We start from the raw sequence: 11,565 nt of genomic DNA, 5'->3' as shown, positions 1-11,565 counted from the left end.
TTATCACCAAGTTCCTTCTATGTCTAAGCCACAGTTTCCTCCCATATTAAAAAATGTTAAGACTCAGTGGGCTCTGGGGTTTCAGATTGGAGCTTTCAGGTCTAGGATTCTGCATCCTTTTCCTTTATGGTACACCAAAGCTGCCACTGCCCCATTCCATGCCCCGCCTCTCCCTGCCTCCCGCCAAAGGAGGCCCTCCCCCTTAGAGCGCGCCTGCGCGTGCGCTTGCGCCTGCGCCCGGCAGCCTACGGCGCTGTCTTCAACAGCCGACCCAGCCTCGCCCTGCCCCTCCCCTCTCCGTAGCCTGCGTGTGGCGGGCGGAGAAAGCGCGCCGGCGACATGCGGCTGGTGAGCTGGAACATCAACGGGATCCGGCGCTCGCCTGAGGCCCTGAAGCACCTGCTCGATTCCCTGGGGGCCGATGTGACCTGCCTGCAGGAGACCCGAGTCACGCGTGAGAACCGAGGCGCGCCCCGCCCCGCCCCGCCCTGGGCTCCTGGGACGAGCCCAGCCCCTCTGGGCCCCGCATCCCCGAAACCTCCCCCCAGCCCCGCCCTACTTGAGCCAGCCCTCTTGGGCGCCCCCCCCTCCTACTGTCCCCATAGGTAATCTCTTCTCTCCAGAGCCCCCCCTGCCCTCTTGGGGACACCTCCCCTCCCCTTCCCCACTTTTAGCCTGTTGCCCTCTCCCAGGACTGCCCCTGCCCCCCAAATACTGGGCAGAGGCGGGGACCTCCCCTAACCTGGCTCTTCCTTCTCTGGTCTCCAGGGGACCTGCTGGAAGAGCCCCTTGCCATCGTGGAGGGCTACAGCTCCTACTTTAGCTTCAGTCGTTGTCGCAGCGGCTACTCAGGTGTGTGGGGAGCGGGAGGGGCGTTAGTCCTGGCCGTATTGACCCTCCATAAACTGGGGTTAACAAGACTCGTGCTGTGCCCTGCTGACTGCCCACCCAGAGTTTTATGAGCAGCAAGCAGAGGCTGGGGTCATAATCATTGCTCCTATTCATGGCCTTAGAAGAGCCTAGCATTGGAGGGGAAAAAATCCGGGTTGAATTTTTTCTGATCTGAATGACAGAGGTGACCCTGAGTAAGTCACTTCTCTTCAGGTTGATGCTTTTCTCTCTTTGAGCTTTCAATATTCTGTGACCCCAGCCCCTTATCCTTTCTGGTCCTCAGTTTCCCTATTTGTAGAATTTCTTGTTATTGTTCAGTTGCTCCAGTGGAATCTTCTGCTTGCCAATCCCATTCAGGGTTTTCTTGGCAAACCTATTAGAGTGGTTTGCCATTTCCTTCTCCAGTTCATTTTTACAGTTGAAGAAACTGAGGCCAACAAAGTTAATTGATTCTCCCAGGGTCAACCAACTACTAAGTGCCTGGCTGGATTTGAACCCAGGTCTCCCTGACTATCCACTGCACCACGGAGCTGCCTCTATTTGTAGAATTAAAAGGTTGGATTAGATAATTTTTAAGCTTTCCACTCCTTACAATCTGTACCACCAAGTCCCTTCCCTAGACTTCAGTTTCCTCCTCTGAAGTGAAAGATGTGATACTAGATGATCTCTAAGGTGCCTTTCACTGCTGCATCCTTGGAATATCTGAAGTCCCTTGGTTAAATTAATGATAGGACAGTATATTATATTTAACTCAGTTTCCTTGTAGAAAAACCTCAGTCACCCAAGAAATACTTGGGTAATAATAACTGACACTTTATAAATAAGATCTCATTTGATCCTCAACAATCCTGAGAGGTAGATGCTATGATCATCTCCATTTTACAAAAGAAGAAACTGAGGCAGGCAGAAGGTGAAGTAACTTGCTCAGGGTCACACAGATAATAAGTGTCTGGGCATGATTTGAACTCAGACTTTTCTTTCTTTTTTTTTTAAACCCTTAACTTCTGTATATTGGCTCATAGTTGGAAGAGTGGTAAAGGTGGGCAATGGGGGTCAAGTGACTTGCCCAGGGTCACACAGCTGGGAAGTGTCTGAGGCGGGATTTGAACCTAGGACCTCCCGTCTCTAGGCCTGACTCTCAATCCCCTAAGCTACCCAGTTGCCCCCTGAACTTACTTTTCTGATTCTAGGCCTAGCACTCTATCCATTGCCACCCCTACCTGCCTCTTAAGAGTTATCCCTGTTTTGTACGTCATATATTCTTTTTTTTTTTTTTAATATAAACCCTTACCTTCCATCTTGGAATTATATATTGGCTCCAAGGCAGAAGAGTGGTAAGGGTAGGCAATGGGGGTCAAGTGGCCCAGGGTCACACAGCTGAGAAGTGGCTGAGGCCAGATTTGAACCTAACGTCATATATTCTTAATGATTTACATTTTGTCTCCCCCACTAAATGTAAGCTTCTTGAGGGCAGGAATCACTTTCACCTTAGCACAGTACCTGGTGCATGTTGTTCAGTTGTGCCCAATCTTCATCAAGGCCATCTGAGATTTTTCTGAGCAAGGATGCTAGAGTGGTTCACTATTTTCTTCTCTAGTGGATCCTTTTATCATGCAATCAGGTTAAATGACTTACCTAGGGTCACACAGCTAGGAAATGCCTGAGGCTAGATTTGAACTCAGGTCTTCCTGACTCCAGGCCCTCCTAACTACTGAGCCACCTATCTGCCTCTACCTGGTGCATAGTAAGTATTTAATATTGACTGATTAAGTGACCGCCTGCCTCTCTGTGCCTTCTTCATGAGCTCTCCTGCTCATGGACAGGCCCCTTCTCTTTTCCATGCCAGTCATCATCCCCCCCCCCCACCACCAAAAAAAGAAATGAGACTGAAGCTAATGTCAACCTCTTGACAGTCTACAGTCCCTTAATCTCTTTTATCATTCAGTCTGTGGCTCATCTTCTCCATATCTGCCTGTTGTTCCCCCACTCTACTAGGTGTGGCCACCTTCTGTAAAAATAATGCCACTCCAGGGGCAGCTGAAGAAGGCCTGACCAGCCTGCTGACCACTCACCAGGGCGCTGTAGGCTCCTACGGGAACACAGAGGAGTTCACTGAAGATGAGTTGCGGTCTCTGGACAGTGAAGGCCGAGCAGTTCTCACACAGCACCAGATACGGTAAAGGGGAAATGATTGCTCCTCAGACCTTTTCTTAAATATAAACCCTTACCTCCTTTTTTGGAATCAATACTGTGTATTGGTTCCAAGGCAGAAGAGTGGTGAGGGCCAGGCAATGGGGGTCAAGTGACTTGCCCAGGGTCACCCAGCTGGGAAGTGTCTGAGGTCATATTTGAACCCAGGACCTCCCAACTCTATACTTGACTCTCAATCCACTGAGCCACCCAGCTGCCTCCGTGGTAATTGAAATATTTCATAACTGGCTACAATGAATAAAAACACATATTCTAAATTGCATACTTAGGGTGTGCGCCTTCCCTCCACCCATATAGATTGTAGCCCATTCTGGACCACTCTTGTTCAGATGGTTATAAAAGGCAGTCTCACTTCCCTCTAGCAAATTTTCCATTTATATTATGGTCATTATTATATATATTGTACCTATCAATTATTGTATTCCTCATCCTTTACATCGATTCATACGAACTTGCCCCTGTTTCTCAGAATCCCTCATCGTTGTTTGGTATGCTTATATGCTCAGTTCAGCTTTAGCCCAGGCCAAGGACCATATTGAGTCCCTGCTACAGCTCTGGGGCACATTCACAACCTCATGTGTGCCTTGTCATCTGCTTCCCATAGCAAGACTCAGTGGTGGACACTGAATTGAGTTTGTATCTTGTTCTACCTTTTCCTTCTTTATCGCGTATCACTTCACTTGCCATTTTCCCTTTTGTAGAGTTTTCTTCATATTTACTGTTTCTTAAGATTGGAGCATGAGGGCCAGCTAGGTGGCCCAGTGGATAGAGAGCCAGGCCTAGGTTCATATCTGTCCTCAGATACTTTAGAGCTGTATGACCCTGGGCAAGTCACTTAACTTCATTTACTTAACCCTTGCCCTTCTGCCTTAAGAGTTATTACTAGGATAGAAAGCAAGGGTTTCAAGAAAAGATTGGAGCATGTGAGAGAATTGTGAGGATCAGAACACCAAGTTCTGATTATGGGAGTGAATTATGGGAAGTGAGTGCCCCACACTGACTCCATCTTGTGACTCAGTTCTGGATTTGGCTCAGTTCCTTTTCTGTTCAATTACGGGTCTAGGCCAACTCCTGTCCAGTGAGAAAACTTTATTCAGTTGTGGGAATTGGGAGCAAACCTCATTGCCTTGTCAGGCTCTGGCCCTGGGTGGCCAAGAAGCTGGACTGCCTCTCCCTGTAGCTTAGGGGCCCCTTAACCAAGGCTCCGGCTCATGTTGACCAGAACCCCGGTCAGATCCTAAGACTGATGGAAGGAGTTTTCTCACAATCCTCCACCTCAAGCAACCCAGATGTCTGATCTGAAAACTGGCCCCACACTGATCAGTTAGTGTTTCCTTGTTCTTTTGATTGTTCCCAGACACTTGGGGGGAAGTAAGGCACCTCTTTTTCTGAATTCAGGGAATTGCACCTATTTGTTTTCCCCCTCCCAACTTGGAAAGCCCCATATCTCTCCTCTAATTAGAAATAAGATTACCTAATGTTGTTTCCTTTAGAGTAATTGACCTTTTTATTTAATTGAAAATAAAACTTTTCTTTTTTTTACTCTTTAAATTAAGTTTATTTAATTAATTAATTTCAAATGTTTTTCCATGGTTACGTGATTTATGTTCTTTCCCTCCCCTCTTCCTACCGCCCTTTGGTAGCCAGTCAGCAATTCCACTGGCTTTTAAGTGTGAATTGACTTTTTTTGATGAATTATTTTTATTGTATAAAAGTCTGCCTCCTAATTCATTTTGTTCTCGTCAAAAACCTGAAAGGAAACTAATACAGTTGGATTGTAGGGGACCGGGAGGAGAACAAAGGGTAAGAAGTCTGCCTTAAGTGCCAAACTGAGGATATCATAGTTGACCCTGTAAGTAATAGGGAGCCACTGGAGCTCATTGAGGAGGGGAGGTGACATGCTCTGTCCTTTACCTTAGGAGAAAGTGAGGAGAGAGTTTTCAGGAGTCTGTGATTAACAGTATGTAATGTAGCAGAGAGGTCAAGAAAGAATGGGGATTGACCAGATGAGATGTGCTATTTGCACTCTCCAGTAGTCACTGTAGGAATTTGTTTCATTGGGCCGTGCTTATTGATTGTTTTTCATTGTTCTTTGGGGGGGCTGTGGGAGGGAGAGATGGAGATTCAAAAAGAAAGCAAGATGAAGATTGATCAGAGGCCATTTGATTTGGCAACAGAGAGATCATTGGTCACTTTGGAAAGACCAGTTTCAGTCGAAAGAGAATGTCAGAAGTCATATTGCTGAGAGTTTCGAAGGCCGTGGATGGCTTTCTCAAGGCATTTAGCCCCCAGGGGGAAGAACCATGATAGTTAGAGGGTACGGTAGGATCAAGTGAGAGGCTTTTAAAGATGGGGGAAACAGGAACATGTTTCTAGGCAGCCAGGAAAAAGCTGGTGGACAGGGAGAGGCTGCAGATGAAGGAGTGGGGGGGACAGGGCCATCTGCTGGAGAATTCAGAGGTGGGCATGGGGTCAAGGGTGCATGGAGAGCAAAGGAGGAGAGCTAGTGAATGACAGCAGCTGTCTAAATGCTGTGAGATGAGGAGGAGGAGGAGGAGGAGGAGGAGGAGGAGGAGGAGGAGGAAAAGGAGGAGAGAAGAGAGAAACACTGAGCAAACAGCCTCCATATTTATCAGAAAGGTATTATGTAGAGAGGGGGTTTTGGCCTGTTTGTAGGCACAGGGAAGGAACAAATAGAGAGAAATACAAATAAGTTTGGGTGGGTTTGATCATGGGAAAAGGGAGGGGATAGGATCAGGGGTACATACATGCAGAGAAATTGGCCTTGGGGAGGACAAGGGCCACTTTCATTAGAGACAAAAGGAAAAGAGAAAGGGAGATGATGTCAAAGGGTTTTGAGATGTAGAGAAGGGGAGAAAGAGGGAGCTCATGGCTAATAGCTTTTTTTTCTCTACGAAGGTGTAACAGTTAAAATAATGCAAACTGAGGTACAAAATTCCAAGTATGATCCATTTTTAGTAAAGCATGAATTTTCCAAAAAGTAGGATCTCAGCTTCCTCAAGTAAACTTAAGACCCTAAATGAAGGAAACAGTTTTCTTCTATAGGTTTTGGGGTATACAGAACAGGATAGGTGACATCATGGAACGGAGGACAACATGATTACATATTATATAGCAGAGGCACCAGGAACAGTATGATTGGTTGGAAGTTTGGTAATAAGGACTTAGCAACAACCTTCCCCTCCTCCCCACCCAAGAAGTGTTCATTGTTTGAGTCCACCTGTAAGATAGTAGCCCAGACTTCTTTGAACAGCAAACCAGACATCCTTGAAGGAAAGCTTGGTGGTGTAAAGATATTAGGCCCTACTCCCTTCTGGCAAGCCACATTTCCCAAGGTTAGCCAAATTCCTTGAGGCAGGAATAGAATAAAGATTATAAAGAGAACAGGATTTTGGAACTTAACCCGTTACAGGCCAGCTGAATTTCTGCCCTAAGTTCAGAGACAAAGACCTGTTACTTAGGTAGTTATAGGACAAAATCAATTGTAAACAGGATCAGTTTTTAAAATGATACACAATCCATTTTGCTCCCTTCAGAGGAGAGACTGAGATGGATTTATATATTTTTTAATTTTTATTTTGAACATTTGGATTTATATATTTTTAATAACTAAGGAAGTGCTAAGAAGTTCCCCCTTCTCTTAGTCAATTTGCTGGTAACTTAAGGCATCTCCCACCCACTTCTACCCCATGCCTTTTCTTGCTTGTACAGTGGCAAGTAAATGGTTTTTTTTACTTTAAAGTCTTAAGGGAGCCAGACTTTGAATAATAATTTGTATGAGAAAGGGTTAGGGACTGGCAGAGGATTGGCTGAGACTATCGGCCTTCCATTAAGTCAGGATCTCCTTTGAAAGTTTAAAAGCTAAGGACATGACCTGTTTGAGCCAAAGTACTTGTAAGTTTCCGGGGCTTATCATCATCATCATCATTGTTATTGTTATTGTTATTATTCCTCTGTAGCACTTCAGATGGGCAAGAAAAGACCTTGACAATCATGAATGTCTACTGTCCCCATGCGGACCCCGAGAAGCCAGAACGGTTGACCTATAAGCTGCGATTCTACCGACTCCTGCAACTTCGAGCTGAAGCCCTCCTGCAGGCAGGCAGGTAGGTAGGAACCAACCTCCCAGCAAGAGGCAGTGGGGGACAATAGAAAGAGTTCTAGAATTGGATGCTTCAGGTTCTAGACCTGACTGTCTTCCTTATTTTTCTTAGAACCTTGGTCAAGTCCTTTCTATTCTCTGGACCTCCATTTTTTCATTTATAAAATAAAAGGTTAGTGAATGCAATAGATGATCCCCGAGGTTCCTTCCAAACAAAACTTTGATCCTGTGAGGACCCTTTGCCAAGCCACTCTGGGCCCACTGCCACCTCATGTTCCAGATGGGGTCTCTCTACTCAAGAGTAGCTCCCTCTGGCTAATATCTTTCCCAAGCAAGAAAGAAGATGTCACAAGGTTGTCCATTCATTCATTCATTCATTCCAGGAACCTTTAGGAAGTGTTCAGCACTGGGGGAGGACCACGTGTAGATAGATAAGAAGTGGCCCCTCATGAACATCAGAGTCTAATAAAGGAATGAGGTGCAGACAGGCATCAGGAATGTCCAATATCAGACACTTAAATACATGACAAAGGTGAGAGCAGAGGGCAAGCAGTGACATTGCCATTGGGCTTTATAGGAAGAGGGAGAAGGGGAGGTATTGGAAGTCCAGGAAACAGCCTACCCAGGCATGGAAGAGGCTCAAGGAAAGTTGAGTCACCTGATTTTTGCTAGAGCTTCCCATTTACAAAGCACTTTGCTTATGACATTGGTGGGGGTGGGAACTGTTTGAACTCCATTTATTGGCCAGGGTGGGTGGTGGGTGTGGGAACTGTTGTTATCCTCCTTTGTCACAGGTGAACTGGAACCCAGAGAGGACCAAGGCCTTAGGATAATGACAGGCTCCTCAGAGACCATTTAGGTTCATTCTGGTGGGGTAGAGTGGGGAGGGAAGGTGAGGGGCCTTTGCTCTTGCACCAGAGAAGGAAGAAGAGGAGGAATTTGCCCACACTTACATAGCTAATAATTAGCAGAGCCTCCTGACTCCCAGAATCCCAGGGCTCTTTCCCCTTCCCTGCCCCATGGCTGCTACCTTTCCACAATTTCAAACCACATCCTCCCCTACCCTCAATGTCATCCATCTTGGCTGATGGGCACCTTCTTCTTTCCCAGCCACGTGATCATTCTGGGTGATGTGAACACATCTCACCGGCCTCTGGACCACTGTGACCCTGCTGATCTGGTGAGGATTGCTTTTCTGCTAAGTCTGTTGCCTCTGTCTTAATCCATGTTGCACACACATCATTAGCTATCAGTTCCTTCTTCTCTATATTGAGGGAACTCCACTGTCAATCACAGAAGTCTAGAATTAGAGCTGGAAGGGTGTCCATTCAGAGGTCATCCATTTAGACTTAGAACCAAGATTTCAGCCCTGTTCCTCTGACTGCAGAGACTCTAGGCCTTCTGGTATATCAGTTACATCCTCACATTTCCAAGGCTCAGTTTCCCCATCTGTAAAATGAGGGGAATGTACTATAATCTCGAGTCCCCTTTTAACATTGCCATCCCTGTTTTCATGTAAAAAAAATGCCACATAGAATCAGTATTTTTTGATACAAGCATTTTATTTAAAAATTTTTTTAAATTAAACCCTCACCTTCCGTCTTGGAGTCAATACTGTGTTGGCTCCAGGGCAGAAGAGTGGTAAGGGTAGGCAATGGGGGTCAAGTGACTTGCTCAGGGTCACACGGCTGGGAAGTGTCTGAGGCCAGATTTGAACCCAGGACCTCCCGTCTCTAGGCCTGGCTCTCCATCCACTGAGCTACCCAGCTTCCCCCTGGTGCAAGTATTTTAGAGGGAAAATATATTGCTTGCATAAATCCAGAGGCCCTCTTTGTTCATGGAGCACCCAGCGTGGGAAAGAGTGGCTGCTCTGAGGGTCTAGAGGTTGGGTACCCTGGAGGGTGTAGAGCTAGTTACCAAATGGTAACAGGCATCCTGGGCTTATGGGGTGGCCCAAGCAAAGGTGTCGTTGAGCACACAGTGCAGTCTGCTGAAAAGGAGGCTCCTTCTATATAGGAGTTAGGGGACAGGATGCTGGGGAGTGGGCAAGACCAGATGTATTCTTGGTAGTCTTAGACTCCCAGAGCAGAGCCTGGAGTCCATTAAGGCTAACCCATACCTGAGCAGAAATCCCTTCTACAATATCCTGGTAGGGGAATCCACTGTTAGTCCAGGACAGTGTCTGAGATAGGGACCTCATTACCTCTTGAGGCAGGCCATTCCCCCGTTGGGCCCTTCTAATTGCATCTCTGTAGCTTCTCCCCATTGTTCCTAGACTTCTATAAGTTAATTCACACATTCATTTGTTCAAGCACCTGTGGGTGGCAAGAGGCCCACTGGTTGCATTGCTCCATTTTTGGTGCTGAGGGGGCAGGGATTCAAAGCTGATAGCAAATGAACACATTTTCAGGATCACAGACCATGCCACAGTGTGGCAGTTAAAAAGTTTCACCTAGAAATTGCAAAGAAGGCTAGGAGAGCCCAGGGATGGCCATCTAGGTGAGGCCACCACACACTAGAAATGTGGGGAGCCTGCCATACGACTCTCCTCAGAAGGGGAGTGGGAGGGTTGTTATTCTCATTTTAAAAAGTGGGACATCAAGGCCCAGAGAAAGGAAAGGGTTTGCCCAAAGTCACAATTGTTTGGGAGTGTCAGAACTAGGGCTTCCTGATCCTAAACACACTGGCCCGTGGGGCCAGAGACCTGTCTCAAATTGGGCCTTCCGGGGTCTTGAGCCAGTCTCCCCTCTCTGCACCTCATTTTCCCCATTTATAAAAAAGGAATCAAACTGGCCAGCTTCAGAAAGTCCCTTCCCACTCTGCCATTCAATGATCCCAAGTCCTCTTTGGAGACATTTCCCCCCTTTTCCAAATAGATGGATTTATACTTGGTACTTTCTTTGGGGCTTGTTGGCTCTGACATTCTCTGGCTCTCAATTGCCTACCCCAGGAGTGCTTTGAAGAGAACCCTGGGCGCCAGTGGCTCACAGAGTTCCTGTGGCAGCCTGACAGGGACAGTGGGCTATTCGTTGACAGTTTCCGTCACTTCCACCCAACCACAGTTGGTGCCTTCACCTGCTGGTCGACTGCTACAGGGGCCCGCCTCACCAACTATGGCACTCGGCTCGACTATATCCTTGGTGACAGAGCCCTAGTGCTGGAGGAGTTTGAGGACTCCTTCCTCATGCCTGAAGTGGAGGGTTCAGACCACTGCCCCATTGGGGCCACCTTGAGGGCTGAGCTCATCCCTGCCCCTCGATGTCCCCCACTCTGTACCCGGTACCTGCCAGAATTTGCTGGGCGGCAGCAGAAACTCTCCCGGTTCCTGATCAAACTAGACCCAAACTCCACAGAGCCTGCCTCAGCCCAGCTCCAAGAAAAGAATGATGGTGTTCCACTCAAGACCCAGGCCAAGAGAACCTGTGGGGACCTTGGCCAAGGTCAGCTGAGCCTCCTGAAGTTCTTCCAGGCAGGCCGTCCTCCAGAAAAATCCCTCGTCACTGGAGCCCAGGAGCCCAAGACTGATCCAGCCAGCCAGGAGCCCAAGGCAGTGGCACCCCCACTCCCTGAACCAAGCAGAGGCCAGGCAGCATTTTGGAAGGCAGTTTTGAAAGGTCCCCCTCGTCCTCCCCTATGCAAGGGCCATGGGGAGCCCTGTGTGCTGCGGACAGTGAGGAAAGCTGGGCCCAACTTTGGCCGACAGTTCTATGTCTGTTCACGACCTGTGGGCCACATCAGCAACCCTGCTGCTCGTTGTGACTTCTTCCTCTGGGTCTCGGGGAAGACCCCAGTCACTCATTGAGGGCCATGTGAGAGAAAGAGCCTGCCTGCTGTCAGGTTGTTCCTCTTTCCTACTCCCTTGGAGAGCCCTGCCGCTGTCCATCTAAGGATGTAAGGTCATGGAGGTCAGCATCTTTTAGTGGCTGTTCGCAAAGGCCACAGGTAGGTGCCCTGGAGCAGGGGTTGTGGGACTAAGAGAGACTCAGGGCAAAGAATGAAGCTGCTGCTAACCCAGACTGTTTAGCTTTCCCATAAATAAAGTTTGGATCTTGGAGCAGTTGAAGCACATGTTTTGGTATTTCTCCAAACCCCCTCAGTTGTGTTCCCTGTGGGGACTCACCAAGGGCTCTCATCATGTAATAGTATTGCCACAGACTTAGCCAGGTAAGGAAGTCTTTTGGGCTCCAGGAGCCTGAGCTCTCCTCTGTCCTGTGCTGTTCTGCCCCTCTGTCCTAGTTAGCGAGAGGGCCTTTACTACCATCTCAGTCACCTTTGATTTCTCCAGGAAAGGGATGGCCTAAAGTGTACAACAGGTGCCAAGGAACAGAGCCAGAACTCGA

At 47.8% G+C, this 11,565-nt stretch overlaps 1 protein-coding gene across 1 annotated transcript; it reads left to right on the top strand.

Annotated features, from left to right (window-relative positions):
• The first annotated feature begins 339 nt into the window (after positions 1-339).
• APEX2 (apurinic/apyrimidinic endodeoxyribonuclease 2) lies at positions 340-11,272 on the top strand. Its single transcript, XM_044682708.1, has 6 exons — positions 340-454; positions 769-852; positions 2,887-3,067; positions 7,083-7,229; positions 8,336-8,405; positions 10,176-11,272. The coding sequence occupies exons 1-6, from the start codon at positions 340-342 to the stop codon at positions 11,025-11,027; spliced, it is 1,449 nt and encodes a 482-aa protein (XP_044538643.1). The 3' UTR covers positions 11,028-11,272.
• Positions 11,273-11,565: the final 293 nt, after the last annotated feature.

This window comes from Gracilinanus agilis, chromosome X, assembly GCF_016433145.1.
Source record: "Gracilinanus agilis isolate LMUSP501 chromosome X, AgileGrace, whole genome shotgun sequence".
Lineage (NCBI taxonomy): Eukaryota > Metazoa > Chordata > Mammalia > Didelphimorphia > Didelphidae > Gracilinanus > Gracilinanus agilis.
The sequence above is the reverse complement of the archived record's forward strand: the minus strand, read 5'-3'. Positions and strand labels throughout refer to the sequence as shown.

What these genes read in the sequence shown, in the direction of transcription:
- APEX2 (XM_044682708.1), top strand. Translation starts at nt 340, where the DNA reads ATGCGGCTGGTGAGCTGGAACATCAACGGGATCCGGCGCTCGCCTGAG. An exon ending in GCAGGAGACCCGAGTCACGC is followed by an intron (nt 455 to 768) that starts GTGAGAACCGAG and finishes TCTGGTCTCCAG; the next exon opens with GGGACCTGCTGGAAGAGCCC. An exon ending in GCCCTCCTGCAGGCAGGCAG is followed by an intron (nt 7,230 to 8,335) that starts GTAGGTAGGAAC and finishes CTTCTTTCCCAG; the next exon opens with CCACGTGATCATTCTGGGTG.